This window comes from Simochromis diagramma, unplaced genomic scaffold (genome assembly GCF_900408965.1).
Source record: "Simochromis diagramma unplaced genomic scaffold, fSimDia1.1 OVJJ01000107.1, whole genome shotgun sequence".
Lineage (NCBI taxonomy): Eukaryota > Metazoa > Chordata > Actinopteri > Cichliformes > Cichlidae > Simochromis > Simochromis diagramma.
Window position 1 is genome coordinate 8,325,321 of NW_024387209.1, and position 22,079 is coordinate 8,347,399.

The 22,079-nt window shown below is 41.9% G+C and overlaps 1 protein-coding gene across 3 annotated transcripts in view; it reads right to left on the reverse strand.

The window, feature by feature from the left end:
* LOC120746059 (plakophilin-4-like) overlaps positions 1–22,079 on the reverse strand; it is a 41,019-nt gene that overhangs the window by 11,853 nt on the left and 7,087 nt on the right. For all 3 annotated transcript variants that reach the window (XM_040051266.1, XM_040051268.1, XM_040051267.1), the window contains exons 2-6: positions 17,414–17,584; positions 16,466–16,667; positions 15,695–15,827; positions 6,849–7,062; positions 3,805–3,988 (exon numbers count right to left, since the gene is read on the reverse strand). In XM_040051266.1, coding sequence (XP_039907200.1) covers positions 3,805–3,988; positions 6,849–7,062; positions 15,695–15,827; positions 16,466–16,667; positions 17,414–17,584 — 904 coding nt within the window. The remainder of the gene's footprint in view (positions 1–3,804; positions 3,989–6,848; positions 7,063–15,694; positions 15,828–16,465; positions 16,668–17,413; positions 17,585–22,079) is intronic.

The following is a 22,079-nucleotide window of genomic DNA, read 5'->3' on the forward strand; positions in this document are numbered from 1 at the left end:
TCAGTAACCCTACAAACATCACTGCTGTTTAGTTTTCTGTCTTCATTTATGTTGGAAGTGATAACAGAGCTGTACGTTTGAATTTGTTTCCAAAACCCCGCAGTCAGGAAATGCTATATTGTATTTAGATAGAAGCTAGCGAGCTAACTTCCTGCTAACTTCTAACTCCGTTAAATGTCATAAATTCCGTTTTCATGGATGCCTGGATGTTAAACTCAATTGTTACACCTGGTAGAGCAGAACGCTGATCATTTTATTAAAGATGAAAGACTTTAGACAGTTTTTCAACTCTCAGTAATGCCATAGTGATCGTTTGATATATGGACCTGCAGCGGAGTTTAGGCCCAGACACGGCTAGTGACGTCAGACTTAACGACCGGATACAGTCAGCAATACTGGCCTTGTATTTACTTGATATCGGATGGATACCAAACATTTGCACTATGGCAGAGCGCTACTTTGCGGTAATATTTAGGATATTTAACACCAGGATTTGTTGACTGCTTTTGTTGTAGCAGACGAAGATGGTGCAGGTGGTGACATAAAATAAATGCGTGGGCTGTGACAAACACGTCAAGCTGTGCACTGATGGAGCTTCCACATGCTGTCTGCCATGAAGAAGAGACAGAAAAGGAATGAAAGACAAAAAGCACCTTCATGATCATAAAACATCTCAGCCATATTCAAATCGTTCCATCATGCCTTCACACTGAAATGAGCTCAGATAATGTGAGATATTCTCGACCTACGTGGATTAAAGGACAAAGCCCTTAACGAAATATCAAGAGTTGTGAATCGTGATCACAGAAAGAAAAATGTTTGGCATATTAATCATCGCACACTAGTTTTAACCTTCGCGTGGGCGGTAATAATGCAAGCAGATTGTTTACATCTGGTGCTCTTTGCAGAACGTTTAGCAGAAGTGAGCATTAAAGTGCCACGTGAGAAAGAAACAAGGCTGTTTTCTTTGTGGAAGCACGTCACGCGGGATTCGGTTTGGTAAATAGGAATGCCTTTTCTGCCTCCTGTCCAGCAGCGTGAACAGAGATCATCAGACCTTCCTCCCCTCGGCACCTTTCCCCTACAACTGAGAACAAACAGCCTCCAGAGGAAGCTCACTGTAGTTGTTTGTACTGACAATTGTGATGCGAAATCTCTACACAACACAGATTAATATCGTCACATTGATCATCCTGTTAATGCTATTGGCTGAGTCCTTAAATGCAAAGTGGTGACTAGTCCAATTAATCTCAGTATGCTAATTGGATGTTAGAGGGTTGAAAGCACTTCCTGTGTGTGTGTTTATATGTAAAAATGAAGGCATCCACCCTGCAGGTACCAAACCTTTAATAATGTTTTTAAATTTTAAGGTTTTATGCATCAGCATGTAATAAAAATCTTAAAATTATGTAAATACAACTTCAGATGAATAACAATACCCTGATAAACCTCACATTTCAGCAGCCTGTGGAACCACCTTAACAGTTAATGGTTTTCTGTGTGACTTTATCAGTTACATCATTTTGGAGTTACTTTGGCCCAGTCTTCTTTACAATGTTCCTTCATTTCATGTGTTTATGCACAGCTCTCTCAACTCCGCACCACAGCATTTCAGTCAGGTTGACATCTGGACTTTGACTTTGCCACTGTAACACCTGTTGCAGACACGCTGCTAAGCTTGGGATCATTGTCCAGTTGCATCACTCAAAGGTGCCAATATATTTATTCGCTCATCGTCGCTCACTCACACATGCACCCATTTATTGCTGTTGTTAAGGCGCAAGAAGCCGCTGCAGTATTCTCCTGAACAGCAGGTGTCACCACTCAATATTGCGCCATATGCGCTGAAACAGGAGGAGAGAAGTCAAAATCGGAAGCATGGTCTGATGGTCGATGGTTGATGACTGCAACGTGGCCAAATCAAGGCAGATCACATGATCCTCATTCTCCACCTCTTTACTTCTTTTTCATACAGTCTCTTCATCTTTTTCACATCAGCTTTGATTCAAAACTTTTTCTTTTACTATTGTTTTAGTATCTCCAGTCGATCTTTCTCGCCGTAGTGACGCAGACTTCACCACTCTCTCCACTTCACCTCCAGGTGTTTCCTTATATAGAAAAATGGTGAGGCTGTATGCAGATAATGTAAAGAACGCTCGAGTTGATGCTCTGTTGAGTCTGATTTACTAAAATACACACAGCTGTAAGAACAAAATCAGCTGGTGCACATGTGGCATAAATGTGACGGCAATTTTGCCCGCAAACTGTTTTCTTTGTTCGGGGTAACGACATTCGCACACATATTAGTAAGTGAGGGACATTGTTCCAGAAGCATTGTGGTTTGTTCAGATGTTCTCATGGCAGACCTTTCAAACAAGCCATACTTATTCAGTCCTTCTCTAATTGTACTGTCATGAACTTTAATATTTAACATGCCAACTGAAACCTGTAGAGTCTGAGATGTAGCACTTAAGCTCCGAGGATTGCACGGTCTGACCTTGGGGTGAATTTTCTGGGACGTCCACGCTTGGGAGGATTGGCAACTCTCTCAAATGTTCTCCATTTGTGAATAATCTTTCTCACTGTAGAACGATGGACATCTATAACCCTTCACAGACTGGTGTCTCAGACCAGCAAACTAAACTTCTGTTTTTATAGAGCCGCTCACACTTGCTGCTACATAAAACCTCAGATCTGAAGGAGGAAGTCCTTTCTTCTTCAGATGAGTGCGGCCGCTATTAATAAAGTGATTTCTAGTCTTAAGAACCACTCACGGCCCTTTACACTAGATATTTTCATGTATGGTACATTAAACCAGCACTTTCTTCTGTGCACTTAAGCACTTAATGGGCCTTACATTTACACCTATGACCAACTATCTTTGGACTGTTGGAGCTTGCCGAAGCACCCAAAGAGAACGAGACTCCACCCAGACTAGAGCCATGTTGATGTCAATCCCCTATTTTACTTTTAACCCCAACTGTCTGTAAATATTCATGTGCTATTTACACTTTAATATGTCTTGATTTGGAAATTTAAAGTGTTTAATTCTTGCGGCTTCTCTGTAGCCCCCAGTGTGCGACTCTGCCATATGCCACTTTGATCTAATCCCAATTATTACCAGAACATCCTGAAGTGAACTAAATCATATGGGATAAAAGGAGCTTCTACTCTAAATTACATCTTTCAAATGAGTTCAAGACCTTAAAACTTTCTCTGCATGCTAAAATTTGCAGGTAATAAATCTCAACCTTCATCCTGGGCTTTCAGTTTGAAGATACACTTTCTCTGGTATTTGCGTCTGTAGGCCAATATGGTCAAATGTTTCTTAAAGACTTCACGGCTGCATAAAATCTCCATTACAGAGCCCCTTATTGACGGATTATACGGCCGTGATTATGAGCTGTGGTTTTACAGAATCGTTAAGATGAAAGTAGATGGGGAGGGGAGAAAAAGCAGCACAGACAACCAATAAATCCAAAAGTCGTCCTTGCATTTCAAAACCAGAATCAATTGAAGAAGCAAACAGCGAGCCGGGTTACTCAGCAGGCTTAGGAGGCGATTATTTTCAGGGTGGAAATGAGGATGGATTTGCGTGGTTTGAGGACAGTTTCGGCTAAAGAGGTGTTTAATGTGTTGATGTGACGCGGACAAAGTTTGATGAATAACGTCATAATACCAACCATATTTAAAATTGGTTCTTTTCCTCGATTCTATCATCATTTTACGACTTAAGCTGCTTTTTGCGATGAACACACCCTGACTTATTGAGTGTTTGAGGGGGCCGTTTGATTTGTTTCTTACCTCAGGCAGCCGGTGGTGTTGCGAAGCAGCATGGAGGACTGGAACTTGACTTTGTGCTCGTCACGGTGAGAAACGCTGCTCCAGCCTGAGTGGGGGATGACGACTGTGTTGGTCAGCGTGGTCAGAGCATCGCGGATGATGGTCATCTTCACCGCGTCGCACGAGGAGAGGTTCCACAGGACGCCTGCAGTGGATGCACACACAGTAAAATAAGTCAAAACTATTGTTAGCTGTCCATCCATCCATCGCTGTCTATCCAGGTCTAGGTTGTGGTGGCAGCAATGAAAGATCTCCAGATCTCCCTCTACCTGGCAACCTCCTCCTTCGGCTCTTTCAAGGAAATATCAAGGTGTTCTCAAACCAGCCGAAAGGTACAATCTCTCCAGCGTGTCCTGGGTCTCCTTCCAATTGGACAAACTGCCTCAGCTATGAGGCACCATCGAGGCATCCTAGTCAGATGCCAAAACCACCTCAACTGGCTCAGTTAAATGTTGTACTCAAACCTTGAGATACTGGAACTCTTCCACTTGTTGATGGCAATTAATTCCCAGCCCAGAGCAGGCACTCCACTCTTTTCACACACAAACCACTCCAGTGTGAGGTGGAGGATGAAGCTAAAAGAACCACATCGTTTGCAAAAAGCAGAGATAAGATCAATAATTTGAGCAAAAGATTTAAAATTTAGATTCATCACTCCATCAGAGCTGTTGCCACTGATTTTCAGCAATTTTCATACCTCGCTTGAGCCAAGAACTGCTTCTTGACAGCCTTGTAGACCTGCTCCTTCTTCTTTAACGACTGACACTGTACACCAGCTGAGATGTGCAAAGCTTTCTGTGAATAGGTCCTTGGGAATCCCCTTGCTGGTACAAAAATACTATTTTATGTCTGTCAAACTGTGTTATCTTTGAAATTTTTCACAGATTTCATAGACTAAAGAAATGGGAACAAGAGATGTTCTTTCGTGACAGGCTGCTAGTAAAGTGCCTCAAGATATAATTTAAAATCTTTTCTTAGTTGTCTGTTATGTGTAGATACAAGACTGGTTCATTTCAGTGTTAGGTGCCTTTTTTATGCTTAAATGATTCATTCATAGGTCGAAGTTAAGTGGCTTACATTCTGAAAATGGTCAGGTATAAGAACTGGACTGAAAACGAGTGGGAAAAAAAAAAAAAAAAATCAGCCAAAAGTCCAAAAAGACCTTTAGAAAGAGAACTATTGCTCAAGAGCAGGTTAAAATGACATGAAAGTTATTGCTGCTTGGAAGCAAAAATTTTTATATTGAATACAACTGCCAACCATGTCCAAGGCTTCACGTAAAAATATCCTCCATAAACAAAGTATAAAAGAGTAATAATGGGAAAAAAGCTTTGAGTTCAGTAAAAACAAGTGTTTTATTTTTTAAATATGCAGCTTTGTTCCTGAATGTTATTAAGTGCAATTTGTTTTGGGGTGTGGAAGATCAAATTTAAGCAGCTACCAAAGAACAAAGTGCACCTTTAATAATCCGAGTCCCAACCCGAGCTAAAAATAGAACATTTCTGAAGCATTTCAACAGACAGAAGAGTCTCCTCTGTGGTTTGTGAAGCGTGTCTAGCAGCTTCTTATCTGCTGCCTTCAAACAGTATGTGTGGTGTGGCTGCAGAGTCCTGTTTCCAAAGCACATTATCTTAGCATCTGTCCCGAGGACTGTGCCGAGATCTGCTCAGCGCTGTGCGCCGAGTGTTTAAGCCGCTGCCGCTCACACCTCCCACAGAACAGCCGATACACAGATTAAAACACTGCCAGGCAGTCAGACGGCACCGCAGACCGATGCTCAGCCAGCAAGGCGGCCAGTCGGCCGGCCAACCAACCGGGAAGTCAACGGACCACGCTGGCAGGCGAACACCCACACACACCAGACTTTATCGTGTCAAGCTATTATTCTGAGCCTTTTTTGTCGATGTGGACCATAGTGTTAGCTTATTTCACCCATTCAGGAATAAAAAGGCACATCTGAGTTTAGATACGGTTAGAACCAGTCCTTATCGGAACGACAGGATTTATGAGTCGGAGAAATCAACCAGAATCCAGAAATACAGTTTAAAGATGTTCGGCTATACTCTCTTAAACCTCTGCACTTACTTTAAATGACTGTCTCTAGCAATTATGAATATTTGAATGTGAATATAAAAATTTAAAGCTTGGAAACATACAGATGATTAATGTTTTCATTAGTTAAATCCAGTTTTCTAGATTTTTCTCTGCTTTTATAAATAATTAAAGGTACCCCGTGTAGTTTCTGGGCAGTAGTAGGCATTAAGGACAAGGATAGGGTCACACACATTCCTACTGTTCCCATTTATTCTAATGTTAATACATGACACCTGCTAGTTTTATGCCTGGCCTATATTCTTATCATTTAAGGTACCGTACCTTCTAAGTAGGAAAAAAATAACCTTAACAAACAAAAGAGCTACAATTTTCTGACATGTAAAGCTCAAAAATATATTTGATTGCACATTTTTATGCCCATAAACATCATTCTACAATTTAACCCCAACACTATAAATACATCTTTATTTAAATCCTTTTTTTTCCACAGTAAAATTACAAAAATCTCCCAAATCACACTGAGAAAAACACTTGAACACAGTTCGGGAGTAACTTTAGCTTTAAGCATTATTTGCATTATTAACCCCCCCCCCCACCAATCATTATATTTAATTAACGAGATCTACAAATGATTGTTTCCTCTGTTTACTTACATTTTAAACAGTGTCACCACTTTTTCACAATTGAGGTTCAACGTAATCCCTGTGAGTTCAGGCTTCCGGGTTCTCTAAACACTCACTTTTACACAGCTTTTCTACTCTTGGCTCTGTATGACATCAGTGAGAGGGGATAACCCTAATATGGTCGTCTCAGGCAGAGAAGCCCCACCACCTGCTATACAAACCTTCTGTTTTTGATGAGAAGCAGCCAATCAGGAGAAAGTTGGCTCAAAAGGGGAGAAGCTGTAAATGAGCAGATTAGGTTGGCAAGTCAAGGCTATCGTGACGTACCGGTGACCAGTTCACGGACTTCATTGTCAGTTGTTTTCCGGAAGAGGCGGAGCAGGGCAGGCACGCCACCGCAGTTCCTCAGCGTCACCTTGTTGTCGTCGGTGGCCTTGCCGTACACCAGGTTCCTCAGGGCCCCGCAGGCGCTCTTCTGAACCTCGGCCACCTTATGATCCAGGAGGTCCACCAGGTGCTGGATCCCTCCCAGGTGACAAACCTGCAGAAGAGGAGCCGTTACGCTTAATAACGTCAATTTAAATTGCAGTGCAGAGCTTGTGTCTGCCTCTTGTGGCAGTACCCCTAATCAGTTATATTTGTTTCTCTGTTTGTTGTAGTCAAGCGTCCACGGATTTCACTATATCAATTTCAAATTTTATGTGATGGTAGATACCAATAACAGCTCGAGCTGATTTAATTTTGGTGAAAATTAGGGTCAAGGTCACACCAACTGTTAAAAATGAGAAAAAACACAATTTTTTATGCAAGGTCTTCAAACTTCACAACAGTATACTAGGCCTTGGGTGAAAAGTACCAAGGTTCGCTAAAACATTTCAATAAACGATATGGAGTAATATATCATATGAAAGGGCCTGAGGAGAGCTGTACAACACACTTTTTATTCTCTCAATATGACACACTATGATTTACTTTCCATCCACAGAGGATTGTCTCACCACAGACAAAGTCAAAAGCATTTAGCAAAAACAGGCGAAATGACTGCTGGTGACACAAAGTTAAACTTTCGGTAAATGGTCTGGTGCTTACATATTGCCTTTATACTCAACTTGAGCACTCAAAGCACTTTCTAATACAAGCCTCATTCACCTAATCACACAAACATTGAAAAAGTGCTTTTATCTACACCAAAACACTTTATCAAACATTTACACAGACACTCTGATGGATTCATCTGAGGGGCAAAGATGCACAGATAGTGGAGCCGGGAGACTGATTCAACGACCTTCATGACAGGTCGACAACTCGCTTCCCCACCTGAACCACAGCCACCCGCCTTTCAGCTTCGAAGGGAGCAACTGAAGAGACTACCAATTAGAGTGAAGGATAGCATTGACTGACATATGAGGGGTGTGGCAAATATATTCAAGTGGACCATTCAGCCTGGATGGTTCATTGGTGACCAATCATCAGCTACAAAGTGATGATCAATACAGCTGGGTACCTTTCATATTTGAACCCAGTAGCGGTTTTTGATACGGGCGACACGGGCAGTTGCCGGGGGCGGCATCACGGGCATCGGCAAAAAAAAAAAAAAAAAATTATTCGTACTCATGCTGCCCCGACATCATGCCAGCGCATATTGGGAAAGTCGTAGGCACCGATTGGTTTTCTATCGCCCATTTGCTGGGAGTAAGGGCGCCCTCCGTTTGCGAGGTGCGCCTGCTGCTTGCGGCACAGGGAGGAGAGGGCAGGGCGGCGGGGGATTCTCTGGCTGGCTGGAGCAGCATCTAATAACAAACTCGCAAAATAACACAAAATAAAAACAAACCAACAACCAGGAAAACACCAGACATTATAATACAGACTTATAATTTGCACTGATGTTTTTTCAAAATTCTATATGTGAAAAGTGAGCGTGAGAGCCCTCCGTGCGCCTGCTCGCTGCTGTGCTGAAGTCAAAGTAAACTTTATATGTGAATGTGTGTGTGAATGGGTGGATGACTGGATGTGTAAAGCACTATACAAATACAGGCCATTTACCATTTTATTGTCATCTCCGCTACATACAGTCCAGTATATAGAGAGACGAGACGACGAGGCTCCAGTTACAGCAGTGCAAGTAAACAAACAATATATATAAGAAGAGTAAGAAAATAAATATACACTTTAGGACCAGGGGTAAAGGGATCAATAACAATTTAAAATGTATAATTTACAGTTTGATGATTCAAAGTCTCACACACAACACATCGAAAGGTGAGGGGGCCTGCTGCCTCCAAATAGAGCACATTTCATTCATAATGTTGTAAATCCAAGCCTATTATGTATTCATGATTTGAATCCTGGGTTGTGCGAAATCCCAGAAATAAACCCTAGACAAAGTGAATCTGTGAACTAAGGTGTAGGTTTATTAGGTTATGTTGTGGCGATCCTCGAGTTGGGGGATGGGTGTTCATACTGGAGTGCAAAATTAAAACCAATGGAAGATGGACAAGAAAAGTTCAAAGCCATCAGGTGCTCAGTTTATAAAAATGAGAAAAGAGGAGGAGGAGAAACGAGCAAAAGATGCAGGTAAGCAGATGTGTCATTGGATAATGGCAGGTCATCCTGAAACAATCAGAATCAGAATACTTTATTAATCCCTACATGGGTTACAGTTGCTCCAAGAAGAAATGGTAAAAATAGTAACAGTAACATACTAAACTCCAAACAATACATTATGTTACAGATTTCACACATTTAAGAAATAGCACTAATATATACAGATCACTCAGTTATAAATATCAAGGATTAACAGAGGTGATTATAAATAAATATCAAGAAAATTGATGAGAATATTCCAGAGTAGAAAAGAGCGTGTGTTCAGCACAATATTAGTCATTGTCAATTCTTGATTTGTCCTGTTCTCATCGTGTGGCGAATTATGATGGCTGTTTGGTAGCCGTTTGCCTACAATGCATACTCTCTCTCTCTTCATGTATGTGTGTGTTTCTCTGGTGAAATTCAGTATGGTTCCAACAAGTTTTATGTTAATGTACAATCCATAATATGTTTTTTGTGTGTGTGTGTGTGTGTGTGTGTGTGTGGGGGGGGGGGGGGGGGGGGGGGGGGGGGGGGGTAGGACCGCCACTGTTTGAACCAATACCAAACTGAAAGAGCAGGGACACGACTGGGGAGACAAAGGTAAATAAACATGGAGACAAGGCTAACTTCCACGGGAGACCCTGAGGAAAAGACACAGAGACAAAAACAAAGACACAAAAGGAAACTAACAATATCAAACAAGAACCAGACATAACCTCAGAGACACTCGGAAGAACTAAACTTGAGACTAAGCGGTACACAGTTTGAACTTAAATAATCTTTAAATGCAAAAGAAGAATCATGAGTCCATAACAAAACTTGACTTTGGACTTTGACACTTGAGCCTTTGTATGGACATATCTTTGAAAAGGTAATTTAAAAAAAACAAGATCAGAAGCTCTGATCTCTTATGCTGTTTACAGATGTAGATTGGTTAACCAGTTCGGGGCAGATCAGGTGTAGAGATTTGTCTTTCTACCTAAAAAAAGCACATTTAAACAACTCATCTTCAATCTCTCTTTCCAGATATCACCCAGTTCTTTAAAAATTGTCTGAATGGTTGGGATAAAAAGTACTACACGCCAGAAGATAAAATATGCATATCTGATTTTGGAGGGAACCGTTACTTCAAGGTGGAAGCAAATGGAGTAGAAACACTGGTTTTCAGGCTTGTAATAAGTCACTCTTCATCAGTTTGTGCTTTCTGATCGGGTGCTGCTGGCTGAAGACAGAACGCTGAATAATCACAGAGCTTTCCCCTCCTCAGCTTCATATTAGAGAAAAGAAATTCAATCAGAAGGCAGAAATGGGAAATAAAAGCGTTTTCTGTGCCTCCTGGATGAGTTTCAGATTTATGTCTTACACACATAACGGGATAACTGTCACGGTTGCGCATTAGTTTCAGACTGTAACTGTTTGCATACGCACAAGGTCACCGTTAGTGTGGCATGCTCACAGGAGAAGAGATTAAAAACACACGTAAAAGACGGACGTATCAGTCGTTAAATGAATTCAAAGGAATCAAACAACTGTCAGTATGAATGAGCAGCAGTTTTAGATCTATTTGGTAACCATCCATGCAGTTTCTTTGGACCTGTGTAAATGTTTGAAGGTGATTTTGATGGTTACATTTAACCCGTTTGAGACTGAACCTGGATTTAACTAAGCAAACACAGATGACGGTCAAACTATAGAAAGTTTTTGAAAATGAAAGAGCAATAGAAAAATAACTTTTGAAGCACATTATGACAATTTTGAGTTTTAAGATGTGTCCTTACAAACAAAAAAACAAAAACAAAAAAAAACATTTTAAAGACAAAAGCATTGATTTTATGTGCCGATGAGTTTCTGAAATAGTTTGGAAGGGAACCAGGACACAAAGCTGCAGACGCTTCTCTGTGCTGTGCTCAGAACTTTCTCTTGTCATCTCGAAATAAACCCCATCTCAGGAGAGCTGCATGCGCTCGCCGATTCTCTCCGACTCCGCGTTCAAACCGTCATTGAAAACATTTGTTTCTGGCTAAATGAGCAGGCTTGTGTCCAGGCTGCTCCAAAGGCTAATTAAAAGCTCATCACCAAACAAACCCAACGGCACTAAAATGGCTCTCACGCGGAGCCGCGCCGTTCTGTTGGCGTCATTTAATGCACGGGAAGCCGAGCAAAGAAAGAGAGCGCGCGCGCGTCGGAGCGCCGGCACATTTGGCACCGACGTCACTTAAAGTTTTGTTGGAGCAGATGGCGCTTTGGCTCCAAAATTGGCAGCAGGCATCAAAAAAAAAAAAAAAAAAAAAAAAAAAAAAAAGAAAGAAAAGAAAAGAAAAAAAGAAAAAGAGGAAGAAATAAAACAAGATTTTGATTCCTGTAAGCTGAGAATACACTCAGAGACGACACAGGCATACAAAGGGAGAAACAGGAGTCAGAGCAAAAGAGCCACTGAAGGTGGACTCAGATGGTTGAGACTAAGAGAAATCCAGAAATATCTGAAGTATCAAAAAAAGACTGAAAATATCAAAACATTTTAATTTGCTTAATTTTCACATTTATTTCTTATTTATTGTTATTTATTTATTCAGAGATCTGTGTGCCCTTTTAGGGATTTGTCTTGATTTGTGTTGATGTCTGATTGCCTGATCAAGGATGATTATCTCCTGTGGGAGATGCAGTTATCTTACATCTGATGCTCATTTCTCTGTATATACACCGCTCAAAAAATTTCATGAATGCACTGAAAACACATCAGATATGAATGGGAAAAAAAAATCATGCTGGATATCTATAGTGGTACGGGCTGGGCAATGTGTCAAGAGGGAAAGGATGCTTCATCGTTTAATGGGTGAATTTAAAGATACCTCAAAATGAAAAGATGATGTGGCAGGGTACTCTATTTTGATGAAATTTCATGGCAGCAGTTCAAGATGGTACTCAGTAGTTTGTATGCACGCCTGACCACATAGATGGTGTCCTGGGGGTTCTTCGCCCAGACCTGGAAGCAGGGCACCACTGACCTCATGGACAGTCTGAGGGGACAGGATGGACCAAAGATCAAAAGGTGTTCTTTTGGATTTAGGTCAGGTGAGTGTAACAGCCAGTTTCTTCATCCCACAGGAACTGCCTGCAAACCCTTATGTGGTATGAGGCCGGCTTGGTCATGCACCAGGAGGAACCCAGAACCCACTGCACCAGCATAGGGTCTGACAGTCGGTCTAAGAACTTCATCCCGATACCTAATGGCAGTCAGGGTGCCGTTGCCTAGTCTGTAGATGTCTGTGCGTCCCTCCATTAATATGCCTCCCCAGACCATCACTGACCCACCACCAAACCGGTCATGCTGAACGATGTTACAGGCAGCATAACGTTCTCCAGACCCTTTCACATCTGTCGCATGTGCGCCGTGTGAACTTGCTCTCATCTGTGAAAAGCACAGGACACCAGTAGTGAACCTACCAACTCTGGCATTCTATGGTAAATGCCAATTGGGCTCCACGGTGCCAAGCAGTTAGCACAGGGCCCATAAGAGCATGTCAGACCTTCAGGCCACCCTCATGAAGTCTGTTTCTGATTGTTTGGTCAGAGACATACTCACCAGCGGCCTGCTGCAGGTCATTTTGTATCTCTGGCAGTGCTCCTGTTCCTCCTTGCACAAGGGAGCAGATGCTGGTCCAGCTGATGGATTAAGGGCATTGTACGGCCCTGTAACTGCCTGTCTCCTCCATGCTCTTTAGACTGTGCTGGAAGACACAGCAAACCCGGCAATGCCATGACTCCACCAGGAAGTCGGCCTACCTGTGCAGCCTCTGTAGGGTCCAGGTATCTCCCCATGCTACAGTACCAATAGTGACCCTGATGCTGGTAAATGCAAAACTAGTGAAAAAATGAATAAACAAACAAAGAAAACCTATAAAAGATGAGGAGAGAAAACCATTCATGTTGTGGGGAGTGTGTCATGAACCAGAATGTTCATGACACACTATCCTGTGTGCCTACAGGGAGTCCAGAATTATTAGGCAAGTTGTATTTTTGAGGAATAATTTTATTATTGAACAACAACCATGTTCTCAATGAACCCAAAAAACTCATTAATATCAAAGCTGAATGTTTTTGGAAGTAGTTTTTAGTTTGTTTTTAGTTTTAACTATTTTAGGGGGATATCTGTGTGTGCAGGTGACTATTACTGTGCATAATTATTAGGCAACTTAACAAAAAACAAATATATACCCATTTCAATTATTTATTTTTACCAGTGACACCAATATAACATCTCCACATTCACAAATATACATTTCTGACATTCAAAAACAAATCAGCGACCAATATAGCCACCTTTCTTTGCAAGGACACTCAAAAGCCTGCCATCCATGGATTCTGTCAGTGTTTTGATCTGTTCACCATCAACATTGCGTGCAGCAGCAACCACAGCCTCCCAGACACTGTTCAGAGAGGTGTACTGTTTTCCCTCCTTGTAAATCTCACATTTGATGACGGACCACAGGTTCTCAATGGGGTTCAGATCAGGTGAACAAGGTGGCCATGTCATTAGTTTTTCTTCTTTTATACCCTTTCTTGCCAGCCACGCTGTGGAGTACTTGGACGCGTGTGATGGAGCATTGTCCTGCATGAAAATCATGTTTTTCTTGAAGGATGCAGACTTCTTCCTGTACCACTGCTTGAAGAAGGTGTCTTCCAGAAACTGGCAGTAGGACTGGGAGTTGAGCTTGACTCCATCCTCAACCCGAAAAGGCCCCACAAGCTCATCTTTGATGATACCAGCCCAAACCAGTACTCCACTTCCACCTTGCTGGCGTCTGAGTCGGACTGGAGCTCTCTGCCCTTTACCAATCCAGCCACGGGCCCATCCATCTGGCCCATCAAGACTCACTCTCATTTCATCAGTCCATAAAACCTTAGAAAAACCAGTCTTGAGATATTTCTTGGCCCAGTCTTGACGTTTCAGCTTGTGTGTCTTGTTCAGTGGTGGTCGTCTTTCAGCCTTTCTTACCTTGGCCATGTCTCTGAGTATTGCACACCTTGTGCTTTTGGGCACTCCAGTGATGTTGCAGCTCTGAAATATGGCCAAACTGGTGGCAAGTGGCATCTTGGCAGCTGCACGCTTGACTTTTCTCAGTTCATGGGCAGTTATTTTGCGCCTTGGTTTTTCCACACGCTTCTTGCGACCCTGTTGACTATTTTGAATGAAACGCTTGATTGTTCGATGATCACGCTTCAGAAGCTTTGCAATTTTGAGACTGCTGCATCCCTCTGCAAGATATCTCACTATTTTTGACTTTTCTGAGCCTGTCAAGTCCTTCTTTTGACCCATTTTGCCAAAGGAAAGGACGTTGCCTAATAATTATGCACACCTGATATAGGGTGTTGATGTCATTAGACCACACCCCTTCTAATTACAGAGATGCACATCACCTAATATGCTTAATTGGTAGTAGGCTTTCGGGCCTATACAGCTTGGAGTAAGACAACATGCATGAAGAGGATGATGTGGACAAAATACTCATTTGCCTAATAATTCTGCACTCCCTGTATACTCTGAAGCCTGTTAGCATATTTATTATTATACTGCTTTTTACCCGCATCAGTACTTCCCTGCACAGGGAAGGAGGCGTTACAATTACTGAGATCAGCAGCAGACTGATCTGACTGAAGTTTAGAGTTTATAAATATGCGATAATGACACGACTAACATATTTTACAGCAGTGAAGCAGAAGTTCTAACTGAATGATGCAGAGAAGGGCCGTCAGGTTAGGCAGGATCCTTTCACTCTTCCACTCAAGAGAGTGTCTGTTCCTCTCTATCAGCCCGTCCCAGCAGCTGCACCATTACTTGCAAAGAAAGCAAACTGTGCACTTCATAACTGTGGGATTTTGAACAGATGTTTCCTGATCCCCCTCCCCTCCCCCCGCCCAACAACAGTGTCACCTCTGCTGTCAAGGGATGAAGACCGCTGAAAGTCAGTTTCTGATTTGACTGTTTGTCCTGTAGATGCATCTCCTCTAACCCTCCCCTCAAAAACTGCACTCTGGATAATCCAAACACTTTTTGAGACAGCTGCCTGTCACTGTCATATAGGAATGTCAGTCTTACTAAACATGCTCATTCTGCTGGCACTTCTGGGGAACACTTAGTTTTATTTTACCTCTTTTAGTTTTAGAGTGTTCTGTTTTGCTAACTTTAATAATGTCGATGTGCAGCATAAAAGGTGTGGATCACTGTGCAGAGAAAAGCATCAGTGTTCATGTTTGCAAACTGGAACCAGCTTTTACTCTATTAAATTGATGTTTTAAAATTAACGGGTGATTAGACTTGCTAGTATTTCAATGGATTAAGATATAATTCTTTCTGCACCGTATACAATGAAATCCCTTTAATCCTGTTTAAATAGCTTGTCCTGTCCCTGACTGGAACTCTTAATGGGTTCTTCCTGATGTTTTTTGGACAGGATCAACATTAATTAGGTCTCAGCACAGCTGTTTTTGAAACCTTTAGACACGGCAGCAGCGACTGAGTCATATCTGTGACGTTTGTCTGGTTATTTTTACCCAGACAGACTGCCCAGCATGTATCATCACCTTACCTCCACCTTGACCCTGTTGTCTCCGTAGCACAGGTGCTGCAGGTAGGCGGCGGCGTTGGCTTGGACAGAGGGGAAGTGATGCTGCAGCATGTGGATGACCTCGGGCAGCTCGGGGTCACGCCAAGCAAACTCCCTGATGGGAAACAGAGAGAAAAGTCTCCATAAGGGTGGCTCACCTTCTACGCTCAGCCATTTTTGGTTTATTTGTGCTGTTTTGTAGCATCTTGGATTCATTATAACACTTCTGACATTTTTTTTAAATGTTTAGCTATTTTCTATTTTCAGAGGATTTATCCTTTTGATTGCCTGATATTTAACAAGTAGATCAGCAAATAAGCAAACAAACTAGGATGACTGAGCAGAAGCATCTACTATGGGTTTTAGCAATTTTGTAAAAATAAACACTCTCTTTGTCAAGTAACAGAATTTGAATAAATTGAATACCCACTCTGTGACCACCTACATCACTGTGTAAAAGTTTGAGTGATTTGTGTGTTTATATTGCTCATCATCAGCAAAAACGAGGGCCAAATTAATTCAGCGAGCTCAAACAGCCAGACTCCAAAAACAAAAAATCTACGGCCAAGAGATGAAAAAGAAGTCCTGCAGCAGATGGCGAGGCCCCAACAGAGGCCTGCAGACAACACAGAGACAGCCTAAACCCCCCCAAAATAAAGACTGTGGCAAGCTCTCTCACATTAATACACCAGTATACATGCTAATTAAACTGTATTGTACTGAGAAGAACTGGTGGTTGGAGACTTTGAGTACCTGGGGTCCTTATGGATGCTCTCGATGGACGGGGTTCGGGTGACCACCTGGTCCACCAGTCCAGAGTGCCTGTGTGAGTAGACGGGCTCGCCGGGAACCCTGAAGGAGTCGACGTATACAGCTGCAGAGCTCAGCCCATAGCTGCTTCTTTGGTACGGCAGCGTGTTGCAATGGCTTGTGGTCCGAGGGAGAGTCCCCATTCCTAAGGAAATTAGGAAATTTAATCTGTGCTTTCTTTCATTCGCGATCAAGGATGTGTTTCTGGAGGCAGTTTATATCGTCAAAATGCCTCCAAGGTCACATAAAAGAGAAAGTAATATTCTACATTAAGTGCTTCAGCAGGCAGGGAGACGAGTCTCAGGCCAAACCTGTTTAAATCTTGACTAAACAAAACTAAAATGGCTCCTTAGATCCTCCACTATCAAACTCTACAGAGCTTTCAGCCTTAAATCATTCAGCAAAGACTTCAATTAAGAAGCTGCCGAGTACATGAAAGGTTTCAGCCTAATTAAAGTTTGACCTCGGGGAGCGATGGTAATAACAGTTCCTGTGCCTGTAAACCACGATTTCCGCCACAGATTTTAAAGGAATAATTTCTAACCAGATGTGAAACTGAGCTCCATCTCAACCTGGGGAAACAAGAAAAAATAAAAACTGGGTCGTCTGAGTAACTCTCTCATTTCAAAAAGACTGCTACCACAACCCAATACCACCACCAGCACTGCTACGGATATGATACAGATTTTCTGGGGCAGTTAGCATTTACTTCCTTTTGATTTCCAGTTAGATTTAGTGCTGAAATGTATTGATAATTCACAGTAAAACATAAATTTGATTTATTAGGACATAAAATTTGTTAATTTTATTTAAATAACCAACTGTCACATGCAGCTAGCAGAAATATTTCCTTATAAACAAGTCAAAGTAACTTCTGCTGATGTGCAGTACCTGTGTTTGTCCTGTAGAGGGAGCCCTGTGGGTCGTGGGTGGGGCTGTGGTACAGGGGGCTGTGGAAGGAGCGCTCGTCGAAAACAGGCGTCATGTGGCAGTCTGGAGACAACGCCGCCCTCAGCTCTGGATCAATTTGCCCGCTGTGACCGGCGTATGAGCTGTGGAGCCCTGCAAGTAGACAATTAAGCTTTTAAATAAATGTTATTTACACCACAGTAAACATAAAAATGTTTTTGAGACTTTACCCTGTTTAAGCATTTTGCCTCTGAAAAAACTGAGGTGGCCTCCTCCATACTACACTCACAGAGGATGAGGAGACATCCTAATAGTGTTACCGGCAACTTTGTTAGGTACAACTGCTCATTAATGCTAAAGTCTTCTCAGCCAATCATATGGCAGCAACTTATTTAGGCATGCAAATATGGTCAAGTCACCCTTTATGGTGAATAAAGGTGATTTAAGCAACTTTGAATGTGGTACGATGGTTGGTCTGAATATTTCAGTAACTGCTGACTTACTGGGATTTCCACCACACAACCATCTCTAAAGTTTACAACAAACAAAACATCCGGCGAGAAGCAGTTCTCTGGGAGAAAATCTCTTGTTGACGTCAGAGCTCAGAGGACGATGACCAGACTGCTTCATACTGAAGGCAACAGTAACTCAAATAACCACTCGATACAACCAAGATATGCAGAAGAGCATCTTCTACACCAGGTGTGTCCAACTCCAGTCCTCGAGAGCTACTTTCCTGCAGCTTTTAGATGCATCCCGACTCCAACACAGTTGAATCAAAGGGTTGGATTACCACTTCAGCATGCCATCAAGTTTGGCAAAGGCCCAGTAATAAGCCATTCTGTCGGAACAAGGATGCATCTAACAGCTGCAGGACAGTAGCTCTCGAGGACTGCAGTTGGACACCCCTGTTCTACAGCAACAGAAGACCGCATGGAGCACAGGAAACTGAGGATTCACACTGGCTCACCAAAACTGGATAGTAGATGATTGTAAAAATACTGCCCAGTCTGATGATTTTCAATTTCTGCTGCAACATTTGGATGGTAGCATCACAATTTGGTGTAAAAAGCAGTAAAGCATCCTGCCTTCTATGAAGGGTTCAGGCTGCTAGTGGGGTAATTGTGTGGGGGATATTTTCTTGGCATACTTAATACAAACACATGACCCTACGCTGTGTCACTGCATCATTCCATGTTTGGCACTGATCACCACCTGCACTCATGTATATATCTTTCTACGTAGCACTCTTAATTCTTATTCTCATGTATATATCTCATGTATATCTCATGCACATATCTTTCTACGTAGCACTTTTAATTCTTATTCCTACTTTTATTTTTTTCATGTCTATTTAAGTGCTATTTATGACACTATGTTTGCACTGAAGCACCGCAGCAATTTCCTAATGTTGTAAACCTGCTCAACATTTGGCAATAAACCCCTTTCTGATTCTTATTCTGATTCTGAAACTGAGCATCGTTTATGTCATGGTCCGGGTGTGTGCCACTGTGTCTCCCTCCGAGCTGGCGTCTCCACCCTTGGGAGGGGCCTCAGTGTTTTTGCTGATCGCTTACACCTGTGGGTAATTTAGCCGGGGACTCATAAGGCCAGCGTACTCAATCTCTCTTCGCCAGATTCTCTGCTAACATCAGTCAGTGCAGGCCACCATGATTCCCTATGTATTTTGTGAATCACCTTGCCTCACTGTATGTTTGTTTTTTGTGCGCCTCTCTCTTAGCTACACCTAACTGCCAATCCCTGCCGAAGAGCTCCAACTTGGATATTGGACCATCTGGCAGTCCCACAGGCTATTACCCGAATCACCTACCTGCCTCTCTGCCTCCACGCCAGGAGTTTTTGGATTACACACCCGGACTACTCATCCCTCTACGTCATCTCCGACCACCTGTGGCAAGTACGCAGTACGAAGGAGGATTCTGAACCAACAACATATTCATATGTCTCCTTATCCGTATCTGAACATCTGCACTCTGTTACAGTGACCCCGACCTTTTCCTGGATCTAATGTGACTCGCTTTCCAGTCCAATCCCCGGAATAGCTGTCCCCTCTGACCCGGACCAGATTGTTACTTAGATTCAGTGGTGGAACGTCGTACTTGTCTAACTCACCTTTTGTTTATGAATATTTGTGGAGTCATTAAACATTATTCTTAAAATCTACTTACGTGCTGTTCGGCGTCCTGCATTTGAGTCCTGTCCCTCGTCTAAAACGGTCTCGGCCGTAACAGTTTAATCACCACAGTCTACCTGAGTGTTGTTGCTGACCCTTTATGGCCTCAGTGTACCATGTTCTGATGGTACACCTCACGGTGCTCATGTCACTTGAGCTACTTCACATGTACTGTGTGCAGAAATACTGAAAAATGTGCAAGAAAACACAATGTCTAATATCTAAGAAAGAAAAAAGAAGCCCAGAGCTGCATGACACCAGCCTATCATGGTCACACATGAAATCGCCTCATTATCTGGCTCGCATGCTTGTCATCAACTTGTGAGACCGTGCCAATCCATACTGTTCAATACTCTGTATTTTAAGTCACCAGAAACTGTTGTTGCGCCTATAAAATGCATGAAGACTCTGGTCATTCAAACCGTGCTGCAGGCTCAGACAGCAGCAAGTCAAACAAGTAAAGCAGAGGGTTTTTCCATCCTCCAATCTCAGAGCAGATCAGTTCAAAGAGTGCTCCAATTATAAAGAAGCTTTAGGGCATGAGGGGGGCAGCCTCGGCGGATCAGTCCAACAGCTGAAGCACACAATTTGCACTTAAAGCTGGTGATGAAGGAGCCATTTACTTCTGCAGTTTGCCTCTCTCAATTTACATAAATGTCCTAGTGAAAGAGATGGGCGCTCTGATCTCACATGGCTGGATGTATTTCTGAAAGAAAATGAAAAAATGAAAAAAAAGCCCTGTTCAATCTGGACCTCGGGGTCGTACTCGAGGGCTCTTCAATGGCCCATAAAGAGTGTGACCTTCAGGTTAGAGGATGCTAAAGCTACCAAATGTATGAAATGTGCTAGAACGACACAGAATCAGGTTTCAAGGGGTTCGCAAAGGCTTTTATCAAACATCGAGCACTGCAGCGGCTCCTAAACTGGAGATTACTATACTATTAATAATATAAAGACGACTGTGTCCTGTGTATAATTTATTACAGCTAAACTGTCAATGTCAAGGCTGGTTTGCATTGTTATAACTAGAAACCAAAATAGAATCTGAATAATTCCGTCCTCAACCCGCTTATCTGGTGAATAATGTAACAATTTCTCTGAAACCGAATTTATCTTTTTATCCATTAAGGTTTAAGCTAGTAAACTGGTGTCAGCGGTTTACAGCCGTTTCTGTCAGTTACTCAGACTACTTTTCGATATCCCAACCATTTAAGCACTCTTAGACACACTTTCACACACTAATCTAAAACCTTTAAAGTCTCCAGTCCCGTGGAAACTTGATTCAGCAGCTTGTGAAGCCTTCTTCAGCTGCCACATCTTAAAGTAATGTAGTAACAGCTCAAGGATGTTTTTTTTCTTTTTTTAGCCATTTTGTTGCAGATTTGCCACTAGGCCTGGGATAACTGGGATTCATTCATTAATATTTTAGTAGAAATGTTCTTATCTTTCACAAAAAAATACATCTGTACCCAAAATTACCATCAGATTAATTAAACGTGCACACCTACCTATTTTATTCTTACCACAGCTGTATATGTGTGAATCAGACTGAATCTGAACCCACAGGCTTGTGCAGCCTGCATACCACCATGCTCTCATCTCTCTAATTTAGGACAAATACATTCAATTCCAGGAGAAGCAGAAAAAATGGTGACGATGTTGCAAGGGAGAAGTCTGCACTGGCAACGCAAGAATAACGCGGAAGTCATTTTGAATAAATAAAATGAGACATGAGATGATGTGAGGTAAGGAATATTGGAGTATCTTTAAATGAAAAGCCTGCAGCTTTACATTTAGTGTTTTGTTGTCTTTACATGCATTTAGCACAAAATTTCTAATTCACTAAAATTTCAGCCATCTATCGACAACTTTTAATTACCATTTCAAACAATCTTTTACGTTGAGCTTTTAAAATCATTTATCCAATCATTTTAAACAATTTTATACATTTTTATGCTACTTCTAAACCCAATTTCAGCCACCTTACCCAATAATTTTAGCTAAAATGCTTATTCACGGCTTTAAACCACATTTTTAAGTTACTACAAATTTCTACAATATCAGCCATTTACCTACCTACCTATTACATTTAGTATCTATTTGAACAATTTACACATTTACATTATCCATATATGGTTTTACACTATTTCATCTGCTGTCTTTAGATATCTGTCCATGTATGACTTTTAGCTAATTATGCTAAATCAGACATTGCGGATCAATCCTTGTTACATGAAAACAGATCCTTCCTGTATCTATTTTTCTGTTTTCAATCAAAAAGAGATCTGGGAAGACCAAAACTTAAAAATCTGAAGCATAATAATGACAGCGCTTATTGAAAAAATTATTTCCACAAAAAAACAAACAAAAAACCCAGCTCATCCTGCAGTTGCATTCGTGTTTTGGAGGCACACCGGGTTTCAGTACCTAAGCCACGAGTTTCACTGATCAGTA